Source organism: Manis javanica, chromosome 5 (genome assembly GCF_040802235.1).
Source record: "Manis javanica isolate MJ-LG chromosome 5, MJ_LKY, whole genome shotgun sequence".
Classification (NCBI taxonomy): Eukaryota; Metazoa; Chordata; class Mammalia; order Pholidota; family Manidae; genus Manis; species Manis javanica.
The window spans coordinates 30585915-30610299 of NC_133160.1; the positions used below are offsets into that span (position 1 = coordinate 30585915).

The window sequence follows — 24385 nt, forward strand, 5'->3', positions numbered from 1 at the left end:
TCAACAGGGGTGAGGCTCAGAACCTCACCCCGCCTGCTTTGAGAGAAATCTTCTGCATCCGTGGATGTTTTGCTGCCCTTGTCTAGCCTGGATTAATACTTAGTCCATAGGCACACACCTGATCATCTGATCATCTACATTTGCCCTCTTACAGCACTAAACTATGTTTTCTACCTTTATCTTGCATCTACCTACCACTTCAGCATTTTATTAAAAATAAAAATAATAATAATAATAAAGGGAGAAATGTGGGATCAACATATAAATCTAGTACAAAAATCAAACGAATATTCCTATTTGACCTGATTGTTTATAGGTCATAATGCGTGATCAAAACCGAAAGTTTCTGTGATGAATGCCCTTGTACTGTTCACCATGTAAGAATTTATTCACTATGTAAGAATTCGTTCACCATGTAAGAACTTGCTTGTTATGCTTCAGATTGGAGACTGACGAGAATTAGGCTTGAGATGGATTAATGATTGTGCATTGAGCACTGACCCCCCTATACAGAATTTTATTGTTGTTAACAACCATTTGATCAATAAATATGAGAGATGCCCTCTCAAAAAATAAAAAAATAAAATAAAATAAGATAAAATAAAATAAAATAAAATAAAATAAAATAAAATAAAATAAAATAAAATAAAATAAAATAAAATAAAATAAAAAACTTTTATCAGTAAAAACAGTAAAAGAGGGCTTAGAAATGAAAAACACAATAGGAAAAAATTCAACAGATGGGCTAAAAGTCAAAGTTATCTCCCCCCAAAATGACAAAAAGACAAAGATGATTAAGAAGTAACAACAATTTTTAGAAGTCAGAAGAGAGCAAAACAGAATATAGGAATTAAAGAAATAAGAAAATGTCTAAGAATTAACTGTCAAAGTAAGAGAAGAGTTTGAACCGGAGGAACTGTTCCAGATTAAAGGGAGCTAAAGATACACATGCCAATTAAACATACCAAGTGATATGGATTTGAATGCTGGCCCTGAATGCATGTACCTATGTGCATATTTATTTAGCTGCAGTGGATATTACTGGGACAAAAGAATTCAAATAAAGCCAAATCAGCAATTAAACAATTTGTTTTAAAATTCATGAAAATAATCAACTATCAGTAAGAGGACCATTTGGCAGTATCTATATAAAATCATAAACACATGTATTCCTTCATTTACCAATTCTGTCTCTGAGAATTTGTTCTAGACTTACAATTACATGTATGGGAGAGGACTTATATACAAGGTTACTCACTGTAGCATTGATAACAGCAAGACTCAAATTCCCATGCCTCACCTCAGTGCTCCCCAAAAAAGAATGCCCATCACCAGGATACCAGTTAAATCAAATTGTGGTGATTCCACAACGGGCCACAAGGCAGCTTAAAAATATTCCTAATAAGGGTGAAAGGAATATCTTAATGAAACAATGGGGAAAATCTCAGGATATACTGACATGGAAAAAAAAGACGACGACACAGAGCAGTGCACGTAGTGCTTGTCGGGGAAGACAGACTTGCTTGGACAGGATCATTAACAGTGTCAGGGAAGAATCCCAACGATACTGAGGTGAATGCTCAGAACACTGGGCACAGGTCACAGCGCCATGTTACAGACTCATGATCTGAGGCACTATCCTTCTGGTCCTTTCAGGAATAAATCCCTTTGACCACATCCCACAATGGGTATCCTATAGCTGTAACCACATTAACCAGCATACCATAAGGAGCTCAAGAGTGTTAACAGACACCAGAACAGTCAAGTTTTTAATAAAGTAAGTTAATATATGACAATGAATAGCTCACTATAATTAAGAAAACAAACATGAATAAGGAGAACGCCTAGGACAATGTCTCGCGCCCAGTTCTCTCTTCTCTCCTAGAATGTCCCATTCTTATTTCACAGTCAGGTGTTCAGATGTAGCCTCTCTATGCCATCTGAAAATATCTCAAGGGGCAGCATTTTCCAGAGGGAAGTTTTCTTTGCACACTTCAGGACAGCAGAAGACCTAAATATTTCGTTTTCTTTTTTTTTTTAAACACAGTACAGTGATAGCACCTTTTTAAAAGGACTAATGTGACAGGCTGCTTAAAACATTCCACCAAAGGCCTGGACTTTTAACGATATTTGATACACCAAAGCTCTACTCCCTATCCTTGTCATTCCATAAAACAAGAGAAATGGCCAGTAAAATACTCTATCTCACTAGTATTTGAGAAAACAAATGTATCGAAGTTTAGACAATGAAAGAAATCTTTCACCCAACCAGGTAAATAAATGAGCTAGACTTTCTCCTGCCACGAGATCACTCCCATGAGTGAAAGGTACAGTTACAGATGTCAAAATGCCCCAAAGTGTTAATGCTCCTTGCTATTGATTTTAAAAGACAGCCACTATCGCCTGGCTAATGGAGGGGGAGGTCCAAAATGATGGGAGCTTATAGCCTGGAAATCTTGGTGACTGTGATTAAGGACCCAGTTCCTGAGAGCTGGCTGCATCGCAAGTCAGTGAATGTGCCACCTAGATGATGAGACCTAAGCAGGCTAGGAGGTGTCCCCTAGCTGAGTCGCGCCCTGCGGGCTGTGTCTCAACTGTGGACCGAGGCGTGGTCTACATACTGACCATAGCCGCTATCATCCCTGGGCTCTGAGATGCAGCTTGGAATCCAACATCCAGGAATTTCAACATCTTGGCATGAATCTAATTAGCCTCTACAAAATTCGTAATATTTTGATCAAATTACAGAAAGACTTGTCAAGATAATGAAAAATGGAGAAAAAAATGAAAAAAGCCATACAGACACAAGAATTTGTCCTGAACTTCAATGGGATTTCCTTGTTATCATTTTCGTGATTACACTGTAAACACTGCATTGATACCCAAGCTGGATAGTGTATTTGTGTATATCAACTTTCTAGTGGTCTGTTTCTAGATCATATAGTATACATTGTCTACAGTACAGTACAATGGTTCTAGAATGTAATACCTTATTATATAAACTGATTAAACTAGTACACTTTCAGTCAAAATAAAATCTGCTTTAGAAGTCTATCAAGTAAAACTCACATGAAATTTAGAGGTCTTAGGGTTGGCAAAGCAGTGTGGCGATGCCTTGTTATCAGACGTCATTTGTGTTAGGTACAGTGGCAGATACAAAGGAAAAAAGAAATCCAGGCATCTGGAGCCTCTGGGCAGCTCTCTCCTGGCCTCTATAAATAGGGTCATATAGACTGACCTGCCAAGGAGATGGAAAAGGCAAAAGAAAAAGATTCTCCCCACCTCAGTGTGTGATTTCCACTGCTCTAGTCAAAGAGTTTTGTCCAGGGCATTCTCACAGTCCACATAAGCTAGCTACTTCTCTTCTTTTCCTATTATTATACATATAGTATGTACAGGCACTAAACATATTACTTCATTTAAGCCTTGTAGCAATCTGAGATAGATGTTGATAGGTTTATTCCCATTTTAGAGATGAGGCAATTTATGACCAGAGAGCTCGAGTAATTCCCTTAGGATCTGAGTCACATTAGCATATTAGCACCCAGAACTGACTCCAGACTCAAACTCTTAACCACTTCCCTCTGGCACCACAGCTGAGGCTTTCAAAAATATCTAGATAAGATGTTTCTATGGGTCTCACCTCAACTGCCATTAAGACAATTAAAACTTACAATTTCCTTTCCTCATCACCCCTTCTATTTCCACTGTAAAAAGAGAACACACCCACTCCAAACGGCACCCAGAGCCCTGGGGAAGGACATCCACGTCCTGCGGGTCTGCGAGCAGCACTGGGTGAGGGGGGCTGACGTTAAGGGCGCACCTTCTCCGCAATGCCGTTTTCCGTCGTGTAGATTGCCATGAGCTCGGTGTCTTCATTGTCCTGTTCACCGCTGGATGTGGCCCCTCCATTGATCACCACCTGAAGAGAAGAAACACTCCATTTACAGACGGTTTCATCATACACCACTCTGCTGTATAGGAACATGTGCCCACAAAAAGCCTTTTTTCAACTTTCATGAAAGACAAAAACTGTCTTCCACCTATCCAACTAGCCAAGTTTTGAGTTTTCGTAAATGAAACTCCCAACAAGTGGATGCTGCATGAGTGACCACACATGCATCTTGGATGGAAGAGAAACACTCCATGTACCCCACAGAGCTGAGGCCGCATGAACAGGCGGGGTGCTTGCGGGCGACCAGAAATGGAGCATCCAAATAAACTACGAGGAGGAGGGTCCCCGGCGCCCTCCAGAGACAAGAGGGGCTCGTTTGAGGAGCCAAAACTGCTCCTGAGGTGCTTCTGAGACATGTTGAGCTGCCTGGTTAAGATGGCTTCCCAAGTAAGGGCCTGGTAAGGCTTCAGGCGCAGCATCCGTGGAGGAGCAAACGTGCAGCTAGGGCAGCGCATACGCTGCTGCTCACCTGACTAAGAATTCCTATTTCTCACTGTGATTAAGTAACCTAGCCTGCTGGTGCGGGCGTTCGCTTGTGGCGTTGGTGGGGGTGGGGGCTGTTTGTGTCAACAAAATCTAGTTCCTGGGCCCTCAAGGTAAGGACTAGAAACCAGCCTGAGAGCACTCAAGGGAAACACGCAGGTACCAGGCAGGTCACCACCCCTTTCGTGCCTGCCCTCGGGGAGCTACGATGGAGCCCCTGTAGGTTGTGGCAGCCCACAGCCAAGAGCCTTAATATACTTTGCCTTTTCGTCAAATGGTTCCATTTCCAGGAATCCATCTTGGAGAGATAATACTAAATATAACTCTATAAATGAATAGCAGCACAATTACATTTTTAAAATACAGAGGTGGGGGAAAGAAAATACATAAAAAGTTTAGAATCTGGTATTGCAAAATACACTAATGAGAAGTAAAAGATGAGTGGTGATGTAAGAGAAAATACAGTGCGACATATATAACCAACATAAGATTGATAACTGTGATTCATAAAGAACACTGCAAATCTATAATACCAACAATCAGAAGGAAATGGGCTAAGGACAGGGGTATACAGTTCACAGGAAAAAATTAGAATATAAGATGCATGAAAAGCTGTTCTACCTCATCTAAAATTACACAATTAACAATTAAAATGTCATTTTTTAACATAAATAATGGGGAAGTTTTACAAGATGAATCTGGTGTTGACCAGGGTATGGAGAAAAGAACTCTTCTGAGATTATTAGAGACATTACGTCCTTTGAGGAATGGTCTTTGTGGAGGGTGGTTCAGCAGTGGGATTTAACACAGGCATTTTCTTGGATCCAGCCATGACACTCACAGGAACATCCTCCAGAAACATCCACGCATATGGTACGTACATCCAAGGTTGATGACTACAGCATATTTAAAATGCTGACCACTTGGAAACAACTTAAATGTTCATCAAGAAAGATATTATTAAATTATGGTATATCTATTTTAAGAATAACATTCAGCCATTAAAAAGAAAATAATAAAACTGATGAACTACCAAGGAAAGAATTCCCAAAAGGACTGTTAAAAAAAAAAAATGGTCACAAAACAGGAAGCCTAGAATTATCCCAATTATGCTAAAAGGAAAATGTAACTCCTCTGCCTACCTGTCTAAAGACTTGGCAAAGGATTCAAATCTGTCAAAGACCAACAGGAAGGCTGTCTCAGGGGCAAAGGATAATGGTGGGCACCTTTCATTTTTTACTACTAACCCTCCTTTATAGTATTTGGATCTTTTATAATCAGTATGTAGTCATGTGTTATTTGTACAATGCCTTTTAAAATCGATATTAAAGGTGTATACCAAAACATTAGCTGTGGTTGTCTTTAATCAGTGGGGCCACCTCTGCCTTTTTTCCCTTTATTTATTTTGGTAATTTTCTATAATGAGGACAGTATGTTTTTACAACAGATAAGACTAAAGATCTAAGTAGTCTAGCTGGGATTGAGGAGGCCCAGAGAGATTTAAATCCACTTATTTTTATAGTTGAGGAAATCAGGTCAGCAAAAAAATTAAACTTATAGTTACATAGATTATAACCCAAATCTAAGGCTAGTTGTGAAGTACGTCAGAGATCTTAATTAACCAGGACATAATTCTTATAGGGCTGAATTTTCTCCTATCACTTCGAATAAAGATTAGCTTTTAAAACTATCTGAGTCATGATACAGCTGTTTATAAAGCCAACCAGGTTTGTGGCATTTGTCTGCCTATAAAACTAGCTGCCAGCAAGATACATATTCCCAGCCAAGTTCAAGTCCACAACTGAAACTCTCACTTCCATCAGAACTATGCTCCAAGTCACAGAGGCACTGAAGCCGCTGAGAAGCCAAGGAGTATACCCACTCCAGGTGAACTCTCTGGAAACAACGATTAGTCAGTATATGGTGGGAGAGACCCAGATCAGATTTCACGTCCTAGCCTAGCCAAACCAAACCTTCAGATGCGTTCACCTCCGGCTGCAGTGAGGAGCCGGGGCTTCATGGGTATGGGGTTTCCTCTTGGGTGATGAAAATATCCTGCAACTAGATAGAGATGGTGGTTGCCCAACATCATGACTGTTAAATGTCACTTTCACTTTCAAATGGTTTATTCTTTTGTGTGAATTTCACCTCAAAAACACTTTTTTGAATCTATACTTGTGACACCAAAGGGATTTCAGCCAAGTTGGCAACTCCCACTAGTCCCACAACTTATTCACTACACATACACACAATTAGATAAGTACCAAAAAATGCAGATGCCCCCCAGCCTAGGAAAAGGCTCACATATATTCATTCAGCAAACCCTGTTTGAGCACCTCCTGTGCCCAGGCATGAAGATGCAGGCCTGTTGCTGCCCCCAGGAGCCCCACTGGTGTGAGTGCCAGGTAACAGGATGGTGACTGAACACAAGGTGCAGCAGAGAGCCCCAGGCTGTGCCGCACAGATGCACACTCTGAATTACCACTCTGACGGCAGCAGGAGAGTGGAAGGGTGAGGAGGATGGTGGCAGGAACAGAGGCAGACAGACCCTTTCTGAGGCTCCAGATAAGACAAAAGGGACACTGGCTTAGGCCAAAGTATAAACAGTGATCTGGAAAGGTGGTCTGGCTCAGGAGAGAGCAAGGATGTGCTTTCTGCCCCCTGGGGACTGCATGGATAGGAGCTGCACAGAACAGCAGCTCCGAGGCGTGGGTGCGGGGGGTGTGGGGACAACACTACAATATGAGGGGCAACACCCCAGTCCCGGACAGGATGTTGCAAACAGAGGGGCAAAGTGTCCAGGCTCCCGTCCAGTTCACTCACCTGCATGACTGTTGGCTGAAGGTGCTGGTCCCAAAGAGGCTGGTGCAGGGAGAGGCAGAGGTATAAACTGATACAAAAGAAGTTTGTGAGCCAATCCAAAGCATGTTTGCTCCATAGAACTCATCCCATAAAGGAAGCTTACCTTCCCAGGCCAGTTAGGGAGGTTATTTAACTGTAAATACTGACCTAAATAACCTAACTAAGACTCCTAATAAATTTCCACCCCTCAAGCCATTGCCATCCCTGGGGACCTCGGGGTGCACCTGCCACCCTCATCAGCCTTACATTCCAGAACCAAGCCACTGCCCCTCTCATGTGACACCCTCCTCCTGGATATGGCAGAATACGCCCCTGCTCCCTACAGCCCCACTCCAGCACTCAACCAAGCTCCAGCCAGGAACGGAAGCAAACCTGGGAGGTGGGAGGTTCTGGAACAAGGGGGAGATGAACCAGGTTTTTACTGAAGGGAGAAAGGGATTCAGCACCCCAGAGGCCAAGGGGATAGAAGGTGGGGAAACCCACTGGGTTGCTTGGCTGGCCTGCTGTCTCCACTGTGTGTACTGGAGGAAATGATCAAACATTACTGGAAGAGTAAAACACTAGTTTGTTTTACTAAATTTTTCCTTTCATTTATTAAATTAGCTACTCTGATGATATTTTTTTAAACATGATATTTAATTTTAAAAATAAAATATTAAAACCAGTTCTTCAGGAAAGGCACTGAGCTTTTTTTTAGGGAAAAGGATAAAAATATTGCTGATACTATCAATGCTTCACATTTTTGAATCTCTAAATATTATTTCAACTGGGAAATAAAACACATCTTGGAAAGCTTTCTAAATGTTAACAAAGACAGTTTTCTTCTGTATTGTTGAAAGCATTGCAGATAACAAGAATCCTGGCATCATCCTTCTCAGGAAACTGATCAAGTTTTTATTTTTTAAAAATCAGATTATTTGGGGGAACAAGATGTACTCTTTCCTTCCCCAAAACTATTTGAAACCAAACTTGTGGCTTTACATTTTCCCTCCTAAACTAATATTGTTCAATCATTCAATCAGCTATGAAAGCAAGTTTTGTCTGCCTGAATTTTCTAGTTGATTTTGTCTGTCTCCAATATGCAGGGCTATGCTGTCTTTGCAGGGAGAATGCGTCTATTGCTCGAAAAATATGTCTTTCTTTTTCAAATGTTTTATTTCTATTAAGTTAAGACAATAATGCTCCTCAACAGTTATCCTGAGGTAGCCAAATATAGAGGAAGCAGAAGTGAAGGGATCAAGAGCTGGGGTGTGGCATGCCAAGCGTCGTTCGCGCAGCCTGGACAGTTTAAACTGACAGTGGAATGAGCCTATTACTCAAACAGAAGTTACAGTCAGTGAGCAACTGCAGACACCCGGAAGGTGAAGGGCACAAGCACCTGGGAGCCCTGTGCCACTGATCAGTGGGTCAGAGTTTCATTTATCACCTATTCAGGGTCTGGTATAATTCACCCAGCACTATTATGTGCCTGGTAGCTAAGCGAACCATTTTATACTAAATCGCTTTTAGAGTAATAATCAAGTTCCCCAAATTAACTGTTTTCTACTCTTTGAATAAAAGGCAATGCTATTCTTACCCTATCCCCCACACACATGATTATTTCCTCTAGCATCCGTACCTACTCCACAATTAAAATGTTTTTGAAGAATAAAGATACCAAGATTAGTGTTTCTCAGCCTTCAACCCAAATCCCTTTTAATGAACATTAAAAATCTCCACCTATCTTCAATACTAGTTGAAAATTTTTAATTACTATAAAAAATAAATCTGAGTATAATACAATATATGCTTAACCACCTGTGCTTGTCAATCTTAAGATTATAAGCCACAAGACAGAGCTGACACTCACAGAGCACCAGCAGCCCTGACTGCAGCTGAGGCTGCAAGCCCTGACCTTGCTCTCACTCCTCACACAGCAGCCCCCAGGACACTCTCCGGAGCTACATGCAAGCAGAGCCATCTGGAGCAACCAAGCAGCCTCCTTCACTCGGGCCCAGTCGCCTCAGAGCAGCCTCTAACTTCTTCAGCGTTGGCCAGAAGGGTCCTGGGGCCCAGCCACGTGCCCTCAGGGTCCCAGCTCTGTCCCACCCATGCCCCAGTTCAACTCATTCTCAGAGAGGAGCCAGAAGGTGCCTCACCTCTCCCCAATCCCACCCCATCTCCCAAAGCACCGGGAGGGTTGGCATGCCTGTCCCTGGCCCACAGGGAGAACCCTCATACACCTGCTCCAACACATGTCCCATGGCAACAGTGATGGTGACAGCTAACACTTACCGGGCACAGATTCATGCCAGGCACTGGGTGGGAACTTCCCTTCAAGGTGATGTTTACAAAGAGCTGAAGTAGAGATTTGTCTGTGGACCACCATCCTCAAACAAATTCCAGAACAGAGCTTAGAGGCACTCAGCAGGTCACAGCACTCCACCTGGAAGGGGCTATGTCTTCCCAGGTATAACACATTACAGATAACAACGTAAATTCTCTGATAGGTAAAGAACAGGTAAGGGATACAAACCAACAAGAAAAGAGTGAATACCCCAATAGGAAAATTAGGAAATATGAATGGCTTCTTAACATCTGAAAACCACCTCACTCTTAAGAAGACACAAACTAAAACTGTACAGAAGACTTTTCCTGTCTACTAAACTGGCCGAAGCTCAGTCTGCCCCACGTTCACTGCAAGCACACCAGGAAACAGGCACTCAAACACTACAGATGGGGATGAGGTTTTCTCAACAGAGGGCACTTGGTGGCAGGCCTCACTTTACTAACACATCCCCTGCCCCAACAGTCCCACTCTTGGAAATTAGCCTTCTATTACATGTGAGTGTATGACTTTTGTGCAGATGCAATGCAGTGCAAATTTTAAAAGCAAAATATTAGAAACAATCTAGATGTCTGTCAACAGGGAACAGTAAGTAAAGTATGATACATCCATACCACAGAATGTTCTTCATATTCCAAATGGCCATGTACAGAACACCATCCGTGATATGTTAATAAGTGAAAAAACCAAGAGTAGAGCTATAGACACAGAAGACAGAGAATTCATTTGCTTGCGTTATTCACAGATGATTTCTGGAAAGTAGGGTGTGGGATCAGATTCACTCTGTACCTTCTGTACTCTTAAATTTTGAATTATATGAATATATTACCTAATGTTTAAAAAATAAGTAAAAATTTAAAACTAGAACCCCTTTAAGAAAGAACTAACAAAATTATGGTACATCCCACTGAGTTAAATTCTAGGCTGCTGCTAAGGAGAATGAGACAAACTCTTTTGTGCTTTCTGGGAAAGCAGCCCAGGACATCTTGTTAGGTGTGATGAAGCAGATTACAGAACGGTCTACAGAAGTACCAGACAGGTTACGTACAGAATGATAGAAGTACACTTTCTGCTTTACTACTATGAATTTATATGGAACCTCCTCCAGACCCTCACCATTGTTACCAGTATGAGAGTGGAACCCCTTCCATCCAGGATTCTATGAATGTGGCCACAATGATAATCCTTCACGGAGATGGTATGGAGCCAAAAAGATTCTCCCTACCTGTGTGTGACTTCTAGTGTTATAGTTCAAAAAGCTTTGTCAAAGCATTTTCACATTTTACTAAACCACTAATTTCTCCTATTCTTTTTTGCACATTTAACATGCATCAAGTTCTGTTGGTAAATTTATATATACTTCTTCATTTAATCCCTGTAATGACCATGAGACAGATGCTAGTTTTTATTCCCATTTTACAGATGAAGAAACTGATGTCTAGGGAGCTTAAGTAATTCCCTTGGGGTCTAAGTCACATGTGCAATGCAGACCTTACCCCAGACCTTAAGCTCTTCTCTCCATGAGCCTGGCTGAGGTTTTAAAAATATCACTCTCTGGAGGGTATCCCTACCTTCCCTGGCTCACACACTTGTTTAGGCCCTTGAAGAATCTTAGCAGAGCAGTCAGGCAGGACTGCTTTCTGAAGCCAGCTACATCTGCATGATGGTCAATGGCACTAGCCCCTTTCAGATCCCCTACCACTTGTCTGCATTGCCGATCTGGTTTAAGGCACACAGTGGAGGTGAAGGAAGGAAGTGGGACAAACATTTATTAATTGCCTACTGTGCACAGGATCTGATGTGCATGTGTATGATCTCATTTCCATCCCAGATGCAAACAAGGAGGCTGTCTGTGGCACTGGGTGCGGTGGACACAGCTCTGGCCAGCAATGCTACCGATCCCCCCCACCAGTTTCCTCAAACTGCTGTCTGAGCCTGGGAGTCTCTGCAACTATGACTTCTAACAGTTCTGTGGTCATTCTGATCATCAGAGCAGCTCGACAGAGAGGAGGCAGATGGTGGGGGAAGATAGACATTCACGTTCATAAATGGCCAAGGAACATCGGGAGAAAGTGTTCCACTTCACTAAAATTCAAAACTAAGGTGATCAAATGCTAGTCATTCACTTATCGATATAGGGATTTTTAAACCCAATAATATTATTGGCACAGGGCAGGGGGTCTTACACAGAGCTGCTGAGAGTGTAAACTACTGCAGTAAGGTTAACATAAACTAGGCTATAATTTATTATAGCAAAGAATTCCCATGGTTCCAATGAAAGTGGAAAAGTTAGAGCCACAATTTGCTACTATGTCTCAATTACAAGTTATGCTTTCAATGGCACTGATATGCCACGATATAACATGAAATTAAAGGGCTTTATAAAGCAGATCTTTTGCCAGTATGTCTCAGAACTTTGTAAAAGAACCCCCAAATACGTGTTTTAATACACCAAAATACTAGCATGTTATTTTTCTGGCTGATAGAATTCTACATAATTTGTTTTCCCCCTCATTACTTAATTATATACTTTTCTAAAACTTCCAGAGTGAACATATTTCTTTTGTAAATGAAGTTATTCAAATAATGAAGTGACAGAAAACCAACATGTAAACCATAAAAAAGAGATCAGTTTTCTTGCTATTTCCATTCACTCCAACAACACACTCGGACCACATGAAGCCTGGGGAGAAGTCTGGATGCTTTAAAATATGTACAGTGAAAGGGGACAGAAGAAGCAACCAGATGATCACTGCCATCAGCATCCCATGGCCCATCTTCCTCCTGAAGCACTTCCATCAAATCCTAACCAGGAATTAGCTTTTTCATCAACAGATTATAGGCTTAGATTATGGTAAAGAAATCAAGCTGAAATATCTTACCACTAATTATGAAAGCTCGAAGCCTGCCTACCTAGATAGATGAGCACAGGTTAGGAGGGAATGGAGAATTTAGACGTAAGGGGTTCAGTAGGTGTGAACATCTCCAAGAAAACAAAATCCTAAATAGCCTAGGAATACAAAAGACACAGGCAGGAATGACAATCAGGGGCTGAGAAGGAACAAGTCTGGAAGCCCAGATGGAGGCTGTCGCAATGATTCAGGCAAGAAATGACATGAGGACCCAAAGGAAGCCGAGGCAGCAGGAATGGTGCTTGCTGGTGGGCCTGACGGGGCAGGAAAGACAGGGAGCTTGGGCAACTATCTGTTGTATTCCCGTCATGGCTGGTATTAGAGCAAAAAGCAAGCACTGAGTAAGAGCAGCAGACGAGACATTCTTTAAGGCCCAAATTCTATGGATCTGGCCTCGCACAAGGGGAAGACAAAATTGGCCAGAATGCTGATCAGTTGTGTAAACCTGCGCTACTAAGGGAGTGCAGCAATGGTAGTTCTATGACTGTTTCTAACAAATTTTGCATGCCCCAGCTATTAGGTGGGCATTTTTTTATTACTAAAAAGTCTAATTTCATTTAAAGCTACCAAAAGTCTATCCAATCAAAAGCAAACTGCAATATTAAAAACTAGCCGAAACCTCAAAACTAGAGCAGAAAAACCTTAAGAACTTTAGAAAGAAGAGGTGAGAAAAAGAATCTCTTACCATGCATAAGAATCTTCCTTTGCATCCCCCTTCTTGTGTTTTTATCTCAAATCAAATACCGGTATATTTCTTTTCTAAAGAAATCTTTCCAACTTAATACATGCTAAACAAAAAAAGGCTGCTCATCTTGGCTGTTTAATGTGTCAGCTATTAAGAGCATCCTTCCCTAAATCATGACCATGATGTAGCAGACTTCAAACAAAAAGAGGATAATTACACCAATTCTCTGGAGACTCCAAGAAACACTGCCTCTCCATCCTCAAACCACTCTTAGATCTATATGGTAGATCCCAAGATCTAATTATTCCGACAGAAAGAGAAATTTTCCAAGACAACTATTATTACCATCCAACTGAGACTTGATTTTAAGATATAGCAACTCTGAAACCTCTATTTAGGAATGTACAAGAAGGGACTCCATGCCACCTGGTATTAAAGTTGTAAGAACAAGGACATATTCTAGGCTCTTCCATGTTTGCTTTTTTAAATAGAACTATTTGCACCAAAACATCTCATGCCTTCTATTCAATGCTCAGAATGAGTGCGTTCAAATCTGCCATCACAGAGTCAAGGGCCTAGAGGCATCAAACTTGCCATTTTTTCACCTGCCCTTCTCCACATCTGCCAAGACCCCTTCTCTTCCAGGAGAACCTAATGAAGCTACTGCTCAGTCCATACCCCTAATATCTCAAGAGTATTTATTACCCAGACTGAATGGACGGCACCCAAGAGAGGAGAACCAAACAGTCTCAAAGAGGCTGTTACAAACAGCAGAATGAAACAAAAAATTCAAGGAATCTTAAATGCCTTCCCAGCTCTGAACTCAGCAGTGGAACAAAGGATGTTCCTTCGCACTGAAACAACAGGCTGTATTACAGATGGGCCTTTGCCCACAGAAGTTTAGACTATTAACCAGGTTGCCCCGGACCCCCACAGGTTCACATGATCTGAGAGCTGCCAACACTGGAGATCTGACAGCAGACACCCAGCCTGTTCCTGGTTGCACTTCCCGGCCAGCATTCTGATGGTGTGACAGATAGTTCAAGGCTTTTTGCTGTGTTCTTCTGGTTCTAATGTATTGCCCTGTAGCACTCACCCCTATTAGACATTACCCAGCTACTTTTAAAAGCACACAAATTTACCCATCAAGATTCCTGTGGGATAAGGAGATCTTTTGCTATGTTTCTATTTAACATCAACTCTAGTCACACAATCTAATTTCCATGAATCCTGGGGACTCTGTATGTCTCTTGTTCTTACTGTGACCTATTATTACTTTTCCTCTATGTATGGATTTATTCTTTTCCTTTTTAAATTATTGTCAAGGGCCTTTGTTTTATTCTGTTTAGAGGAACTCTGATTCCCTGCCATATAAGTGTTTTAAAACACAACACTTGTAACATTTGAGGAAGCGCTTACCTAACACAAAATGCTGAAGAGAAGCTCTAATGATGAGCTCAACACCCATGCCCTCAGCAATCCCCTCCAGCAGCCCCCCACACCCCTGGTTCTAAGCACCAGTGAGCTCTGGTTCCCACCATCCCACCTCCCTGCACGCCAGCACACCTGTCTCTAACACCTTAATAGCCCGAAGCGCACCTACTGACTCACGGTAATAGGGGCCTGCATTGAGTCTAGCAAGGCCCTGACCAGCAAATAAAGAGATGGGTTAACCACTAGCCTCACGTGGCTATCACGCATGAGATTGACTAGTGAGACTGAGGAACTGAATCTGAGGTTTTTATCATAACTAACTGTGATGTAAACAGCCCCGTGTGGCTGGGAGCTATCACACTGCACAGCACAGATGGGAGAAAGAGAGAAATGCAGAGCTGCCCAAATGGTTCCTCCTCAATGGTTACATTTTTGAAAAGCTAAGATGAAGGAAGGCTCTGGAAGGCAGTGACCTGCTGGTCTCAATGCTCAGTCACCCATGTGTGGGCATCACCAAGAGTGGGGCCTTTGGCCCTCCTCCCTTCTTCCACCAGCTCTCTCCCTGCCAGCCCATCCTCTCCCACCTGAGTGCCACATCCTGGTAGCACCCCTGCTCTCTCTCTGGGCCCAGGTCCCCCACACCCAGAGCCTGCAGGGTCTATGCGTTCCACCAGCATTTCAAATCCACAACCTCAAATGAAATCCATCACCTTCCATCCTCCCCACCTGCCAAACCTAGGTTCCCTGGACTTCATATTTTCTATAAAAGGTAACATCACCTAACCAGGTTGCTATATAAAAAAATCTTAATGTCATCCTTAATTTCCCTTCTCAGTACTGAAAGGCCTTCAGAATCTCCTCTGCTATCAGCCCCACCTTCATTCTCAGGGTCCCACCTGAGTTCAGGCCTTGGTCCAAACTCCCAAACTCTCCGTCTTAGCCTGCAACACCCAAACAGTCCTTCCAAAAAGAGTCCAGGCATCTTCCAGCGGGCTCTGCTGCCCCTCTGGGAATCCCCACTGCAGCTCACCAGCTCACCTACTGTGTGCCCACTCTGCTCTGGCTCTCTTACCACTTGAGGGCAGAGAGCTAAGTTATGAAGTGTTACGCATAGACATGGGTTTATACAGCATGTGTTGAATAAATAATTGCTAAATGACTTACAACAGATGCCTGCTATGGGTTAAACATTTTATACCCTCAAAACCATACACAGAAGGCTTAACTCCCAATGTGATGGTGTTAGGAGGTGGGACCTTTGGGGAGTGATTAGATTTAAATGAGAGCATCAAGGCAGAGCCCAAAGGATGGGATTAGTGCCCTGAAAAGATGAGAAAAAGAGACATCAAGAGCCTATTTTTCTCAACCACGTGAGAAGGCACCCACATGCAAGCCAGGAGAGGGGGCCTTAACCAAGAACCAAATCTGCTGTACCCTCAGCAGACTTCCTGCCTCCTCAACTGAGAGAAATAGATAGATGTCTGTTGCTTAAGCCCCCCGGGCTAGGGCGTATGTTACAGCAGCCAACTGACGCTTTTCTTTCTTCTTTTTGTGCCCTCCTCCAGTCTGCTCTCTACAGTATTCCCAGATGGTTCTTCAATATTTGTAAAGTACAACCTATAGGACTATTCCTATGGGCTAAAACTCTTGGAGAGCTCTTTACTGATAGACTAGAAACATCCAGACTTCTGTGGATAAGATTCCAATATTTCCAGAATCTCTTGTCTGGCCTTAGCGCATCTCCAAATCAATAGGTGTTGTCAAGGGGTAGAGAGAAGTAGTCCATCTCCATATCAATAGGTGATGACAAGGGTGGGGAAGTATATCTGGACCAGAGAGGTTTGCTGGGGTCTCTTTTTCCAGCCGGGATGGGAGAGACACGGGCAAGCAGAAGCGGACAACTGCTTGTAGGCAATAGTGGGTTTCTTCCACTTTATTTCTCCCTTTAACTGATTTTGGCTTTAAACGTAATTTGCCCTGGGCCGGGAACTTACTTTCCCCCCAGAGTTACACTTAGCCAATCCTTCAAGAACCAACCAGAAGCAAGACTCTCAGCTGGCCTATTCCAAAGTGACCAGCCCTACTACTTTCCCGCCTGCCCTGACTTGGCTCAGGCTGATCGCACCCTCTGCATGGTGGTCCCTTTCCTCAATTTGCACACGTTCCAACGCTGCCTCCTTTCAGTTCAAGGCCCTCCTCAGCTGCCACTGCTTCCAGGGCGCAGCACCGCCAGGTGTCCTCTCCCCTCCGCTCCTCCTGCCCTGCCCCACGCCTCCTTCTCCAGTGGATCATGTGTTCATAGAGACATGTTTTAAAGTCAGCAAAAAAGAATCACCAAGAGGTACAACTGCCCAAGGTATCTGTTAGGAGTACTACCCTATAGTCCAAAATACCATTTCTCAAAGCACCAAGGGACCATGTTAGAAGGAAAAGAAACACAAAACAAAAATGAAAACACAACCAGAACCACCAAGTTGGCCAGATGCTCACATGGAAAGCAGCTGGAGGAAATAAGAGACTGAGTCTCATTTGTTCCTCTGCTACCAAGGGAATATCAATGACAGCAGTTAAATCCCAACTCTTTCTTTTGAAAACCATCCCCAAGAACACCTGCTGAACTCCGAAGATCACATACAGCCTGCCTGTCATTAAACAATGCTTGTGTGCAGCTCCCACCTTGCTCACCTGGCTGTGAATTTCTTGGGAACAAGAACCTTATGTGATTCAACTGATACAAATTTTAATTAACATACAGTGTGAACGAGACACTGCCCTTCACCTTCCCACAGAGCCACATTCAGGTCTAAGGCTGTCAGATTCTATGAAATTAGCATCTAGATCTTGTGGGCTGAACAAAACAGGGAGACACCTATAGATGACCTAAGAGCAGAGATGCAGCAACCAAAATAATCCCACCAGTCAGGTGGTGGAAAACCTAGCCCCTACCCTTGTCCTGTCAACAAGCAAATCATTCAAAATGTCCTTCTATCTTATTATTATATATTTATTAGGGTATCTTTGATATACACTCTTATGACGGTTTCATAAGAAAAACAACGTGGTTATTACATTACCCCTATTATCAAGTCCCGCCCCCACATACCCCATTGTAGTCACTGTCCATCAGAGTAGTAAGATGCCAGAGTCCCTATTTGTCTTCTCTGAGTGACACTGTCTTCCCTGTGACCCCACACACACCATGTGCACCAAACATGGTACCTCACAATTCCCTTATCCCTCCCCCACTGCTAGTCCCTTCCTGGAGTCTGTGAGTCTGTTGCTCTTTTGTTCCTTCAGCTTTGCTTCATTGTTATATTCCACAAATGAGGGAAATCATTTGGTATTTTTCTCTGCCTGGCTTATTTCACTGAGCATAATACCCTTTAGCTCCATCCATGTTGTTGTAAATGGTAGGATTTGTTTCTTTCTTACGGCTGAATAGTATTCCATTGTGTATATGTACCACCTCTTCTTTATCCAATCATCTACTGATGGACACTTAGGCTGCTTCCATATCTTGGCTATTGTAGATAGTGCTGCGATAAACATAGGGGTGCACATGTCTTTTTGAATATGAGAAGTTGTTTTCTTTGGGTAAATTCCAAGGAGTGGAATTCCCGGGTCAAATGGTATTTTCTATTTTTAGTTTTCTGAGGAACCTCCATTATTGCTTTCCACAATGGTTGAACTAGTTTACATTCTATCTCATAGGTGACAATTTCACTAGTGATTAAATATACTGTCCCTATTTTCATTGTATTACAAAATATTTTCTAACAAGCCTCTTTCTATAGCCCCAAATTCCAACACATCAACTATTCCTTCATAAACATCCTTACATAGGCTTTTGTTTTCATCTGTTTTCCTTCTTTTATTTCATCTTTCACTTTCTCAGAAGCTCTGAAAGAGCTCAGGTGGACACACATACTTCTTGGCAACCCAATTTCAAGTCATCCTATGGTTCATGTGCTGGCCCCTTAGAGCCTCTCCCCTGGCATTTTCCCAGCAGCTCAATCCCATTCTACTACCCCCCTTTCTCATCCCCTCATTACTTCAGCTTTCTCTTATCTCATTATAAAGGTAATGCTTACCTTTATAGCCTCAGAGTGGGGTAAAAATTCTAGAACTTCCCTCATGAAACTACTTGTGTTAAATTAACTTTATATTCACATTGTATTTCTGTACAACTACGTATTATATCCACATTCTCAGCTCCCACATACTTGCAGGGACTCCTGATAAAGACGGATCTGGAAATCAATGCTTTGAGAAACACTCCTTCCCAACCCCACCCCTAAAAAATAATGACAGAGGGAAAAACCGCAAAATAGGCAAGCATAAAAACAGACAAACCTTTCCAGATGTGAGAAACATAAAGCAATGAGTAGGCTGACATTGAGGCCCAGGAGGCCCTGGCCTGGGATACCTCAGTCAGGCAGCTCTAGGCTCCAGAGGAGAAGCAGAGACTCCCCCACCCAAGGAAGGAGGGACCAGAATCAGGGTCAGCGCAGGAAGCCAGGGGCCAGCCGGTCTCCCCACTCCTTCACATCACAGGCTGCACCACTCAGGGGGAAAGCAAGGCCTCCACTGTGAGACCCACTGTCGGTCTGGATCCAGCAAAAGAAAATGCAAAACCCCAGAAAGGCAGGAGTGGTGGGGAGAGAAAATCTCAAAAGGAACAGTCAGAAGAGGATTTCACACCAGATGAAAATAGACCACAGAAATACTTTAAAATAAGTACATTTAGATCCTCAATGATATAAATGAAGAAACACTTTAAAACAAACACATACATATAAAACTTAAGAACCAAAAATAGGCAGAAATGAACCAAATAGAAATTTTTGGAGAACTATCACTGCAATAAAAACTCAACATGAACACATGACTATGCACAAAGAATTAGCAAATTGGAAAATAACCCTGGGGAGTCATCCAGAAGGTAGCACTAGAAAAGATATCCTAATCATGAGGAAGCAGTTAAAGAGAAATAGCAATGGGCTGGAAGGCTCTAGTGTGTAATTAATATAAGGTCACCCAAAGTGGAGAACAAAAATACAGTTATACTCAGATGCACAAAGACAGGGCAGTGACTGTTCCTGTGCCCTCAGTGTATCTGAAAAGAAAAGTGAACTGAGAAGGGAGAGGAATTCAGGAACAGCAGCAAATATGAAACCTGATCACATATGCTGGCGAGTGTCACTGCTAGCTGTAAAATATCCCAACTGGGATGTGAATATAAGAAACCTAAAACTCTCGGCCATCATGACACTGACAAGGCAGGTGGGTGGCGAGGGTGGGCTCAAGTTCATCTCTCAAGTGGAGATGGGTGAGGGTGAGTGGTCTGCTGGGCTCTGAGGCAAAAAAACGCAGCAGCAGAGACCACTCAATACCTATACATGAAACGTTCCTTTCACTTTTCAAAGATGACCTCATTAAACTTGAAAGTGACTTGTCTCTTTCTCTACAAAACCTGTGTTGACCTAAAGTTTTTAATACAACACAGAGGCCAGATTCAAGATGTCACTTTACAGGAAGAAAGAAAACAGTAATGCCTGTTGTAAAATCAGCGCAACATCTCTGCGAATAGGGTAAAAATCAAAATTTTTTGGTCAGGCCAACCAATGTACTTAAAGATGCTGTGGTCACATCTTTCTTACTGAGTAATGATGCAGTAAGGCGAATTCCAGAACCAGGTTTTAAGGAATCCTAGAATGGTATTCTTGCCATTAACCTGTGGATAAAGTGAAGGTTCCTGTGGCCAGGATTCTCACCTGGCCCTGGTAGGCTAGTTCACTACACACATGTGGGCAATACGTTGTTATTGACTCTATATAAAGAGCTCCGCCCAGTGCTCTGGGCAACATGGTGGCACTGCTGCAAGGCTGCAGGAGAGCAGAGACAAGACTGGAGTGGTGGCAGCACTGAGAACAGAGACTGAGAGGGCCGCGGGGGCAGAGAGACTCAGAGGCAGAGACCGGCTTGCTGCATGCAGACTCACTCTGAGAGGATGGGATTCTAGTGATTGACCTACCACTGCAGGAATAAAGTTGGGTATAACTTTTTCACCCCAAGGACGTTCTACTGTCATTTCTTTGGTCAAGTGAATCCACAGTGAACTTGCACAGGGCTGAAACCCACTGGCAAGACAAACCTCATTTCCAGTAATAAGAGAAAAATACCTTGAGGCAAGTTCTCTCTAAAGAGCTTTTTTTCTTTTTTAAACCAACAGTTCAGTCAACTTTATACCCATCAGGTCATAATCCTACACCTGGAAAAAATATAAGCATTGAATATAATGAATGTATCATCAGCCTTATCTGACTGATACCATTTGTCCAGGTAAAACTACCTCTGTTTTGGATGCTGCTGCCCTAATACCATGGACATCTGGATTCCAAATGACAAGTCATTCCTTCATTCATTCTCCCACCTTGCAACACAAATCTGAAGCTGAGTTTCAGGTTATTTCATAAGACATATTTCTGGAGATAAAAGTAAGCTCTCACCATCCTCCAGTACACAATAGACACTGGGCCAGCTCTACAGTGTCTGTTCGTAGCAATGCTGCTTCCTTCCTGGAGTTAATCCCATCAGGTGACTCCAGGCAGAAAGCAGATCCAAAATCAGGGTCAGCCAAAAGGGTTCCCAGAGGCTATGTCATGTGAAAAGCATTTGGTTTCCAACTGCCTTAGCCTTCACTGAAAACAGGAGTATTAGAGTCAACCCTATGTTGCATCAATAGGGACACTACTGAGAATGAGTCAAGAAGAAAGAAGTCAGAGAATTCTTTACTCTTACCGGAAGAGTAAAGAAACCAGGATGCTTCGCTTCATCTTCGTATTTGCCTTCGGTGGAACTTCCAGCCTCCATGGACTTGGACGTAGTGTTCTTACCAATACCCATCACTACGAGGAAGGGAGTAGTTTGGCCGTTGGACTGGCGTGGCTGGAAGGGAAGACTTGTTCAAGCGAGAAGCCCCGGACCCAAGGTGGCTCTTCCAGTGCCTGGAGCACGATCCTCAGGCAGAGATGAGCCCCACAAGTGCCATCTCTTAGCACCTAGAAAAGGAGAAAGCAGCAAATCAGCTCAAGCACACAAACAGCACAGAACACAGTTTCACGTTTCCTGCACAGAAGAGTCAGAGTACAAGTTATAACCAAACATCAAAAAAACACATCACTTAATTACACCTTTCAAGTCTTCACCAGTCTTCCTTTACAGTCACTCAGATTCTGACTCGCTCCCTGGAGAGAGGGACCACTAAACCCAAACATCAAAGATATCAGAATACTAGGGAGGAAAGACAGCACAGCAATTTTTTTTACATGCATATGGTATGTATCACATAGTCCTGCACTGTCCAACAGAGCTCTCTGCAGTGGTGGAAATCTCCTACATCTGCTTTGCCCAATCCAGTTGTCACTAGTCACAAGGCTACTAAGCATTTAAAATGTGGCTAGTACCACAAACTGAATTTTTAATTCTATCTAATTTTGATTAAATCTAAATTGCTACTTGTGGTTCATTGCAACCATATCAAACAGTGCAGTTATAGCCAATTTACTGATTGGATGGATATTAAAATTCTGAATTCCCTACAGGTGCCCAATTAAAGGCAGGGGAAGCCACTCAAAGGCATAAAAAAGAGGAGATAAAACCAACCAAGGATCAAATGGCCATACAGAATTCCAGGAAGGTGACAAGATGAGCTTTAAATGGGCTAGAAAGCCAGACACAAAAAACACAGGCCAACCATTCAATACCAATCAAATGACAAAATGAATTAAAAGAACACCTCCCTACCCCCCACCCCCACAAAAAGAAGAAGGGCAAGTATATGACAAGAGGTAAGAGAGGAGAGGAAGGAGGTCAACACTGCTAGACCCCAAATGGATCTGGAACACTCAGAGAATCTGACATTATTTAGTAAGAAAAAGTCCAACACGCCTCAAGAGAAAATCAAAGCAAAAGTCAAAAGCAGGAAATTGTCAAAACCATTCTATGCAGCCAAGTTTCGGTGAGGAAGAAAATTAAAAACTCAGTTTCAAACAAGAAAATTATGACTTGGACAATAAAAGAGATCCACCCAAAGATTAACAAGCATTTGGAGAATCTGACTTCAAAAATGAGAGGAGACAAAGGATCCCATCAAGGGCTGGCACATGTACAACAAGACGTGCCTAGGTATGCCTACATTTTTATGAAAAAAGCAATAATACCACAAGCAGGCAGTGGTGGAAAGGGACAGAGCACGTTCAACAGCACTCTGATGAGAATGACGTCAGATTTTAACAGCAATTAATTTCCCACTGGGAATGAATAACCCAGGCAAGCTGTCCTACAAATGTGAGAAGATACCTACCTAATGGAAGTTTAGAAATACAAGTAGAAAACTCCCTGTTCAAGGAATTCTGTTATGGACACCTTTTATTCAACAAATGCCTCTGATGACCTAGGGGAAAAAACTGAAATGTAAACACATAAGAGAAACAATTATACAAAATTTGAGAGTTCAATACTTAGAAGGCAAAAAAAGAAAAATAAAAAAAAAACAGCCAGAACATCAAGTAATCTCAGTGGAATAGAGCTAGGTGCACACAGATTTTTCTGAGCTTGTTTGGTTTGAATTGCCTATGCACATATCCATAACTGGCTTCAACCACAAGGGATTTTCTCTCCATGGACATCTGGCAACATCTGGAGACATGTCTGGCCATCACAGCTGGAGGAGGGATACACAGATACTAGGGGAACTGGTAAACATCCTATAGTGAATAACAGAACAGAACAGCACCCTACAGTGCACAGGACAGGTCCCAATCAAAGAATTATCTGGTCCCAATGTCAACAGCACCAAGGATGAGAGACCCTGGTTTAAAGATCTCTCCTTCCTTCCAAAAACGGCACCCCAAATGTGTCACATGGACCCATAGCACAAGACCATGCCTCCCAAGGGATGCACATCCCAGTTTAAAAAGTGGGGGCTTCAAAGACATGGAAGCAACCTAAGTGTCCATCAGTAGATGAATGGGTAAAGAAGATGTGGTACATACACACAATGGAATATTATTCAGCCATAAGAAGAAAACAAATCCTACCATTTGCAACAATATGGATGGCGCTGGAAGGTATTATGCTCAGCAAAGTAAGTTAGGCAGAGAAAGACAAATGATTTCATCCATTTGTGGAGTATAACAACAAAGCAAAACTGAAGGAACAAAACAGCAACAGACTCACTGACACCAAGTAGGGACTAGCAGTTACCAGAGGGAAGCGGGGTGGGAGGGTGGATGGAGAGGGAGGGAGAAGGGGATTGAAGGGCATTAAGACGAGCACACATAATGTAGTGGGGGAGGTCATGGGGAAGGCAGTATAGCACAGAGAAGACAAGTAGTAATTCTAAAGCATCTTACTATGCTGATAGACAGTGACTGCAGTGGGGTGTGCAGGGGGACTTGATAATATGGGTGATTGTAGTAACCACAATGTTGCTCATGTGACACCTTCATAAGATTATATATCAATGATAACTCATTAAAAAAAAAAGTTGGGGCTTCACATGATGAAGCAATACCCATAACGGAATAACTCTATGGCCATGACTTACTGCAGTTTAGTGACTTTTTAAATCATTTTCCCTTTTCAATAACAGGGATGAGTGGGTTATTATTTTTCCTTATCTCTTCTGCTATTTGTAGGGGATATGAGGACCTACTTTACTACTG

The 24385-nt window shown here is 42.6% G+C and overlaps 1 protein-coding gene across 6 annotated transcripts in view; it reads right to left on the reverse strand.

Annotated features, from left to right (window-relative positions):
* Positions 1-24385, reverse strand: part of SLC23A2 (solute carrier family 23 member 2) — a 143141-nt gene that overhangs the window by 69786 nt on the left and 48970 nt on the right. For 4 of the 6 annotated variants that reach the window (XM_037017375.2, XM_037017374.2, XM_037017376.2 and 1 more), the window contains 2 exons: positions 21459-21718; positions 3824-3922 (listed from right to left, as the gene is read on the reverse strand). In XM_037017375.2, the coding sequence (XP_036873270.1) occupies positions 3824-3922; positions 21459-21563 (204 nt within the window). In that variant the 5' untranslated portion in view covers positions 21564-21718. Of the gene's footprint in view, positions 1-3726; positions 3923-21458; positions 21719-23022; positions 23113-24385 lie in introns of all 6 variants that reach the window. The other 2 variants (XM_037017377.2, XM_037017380.2) reach the window with 2 other exon arrangements.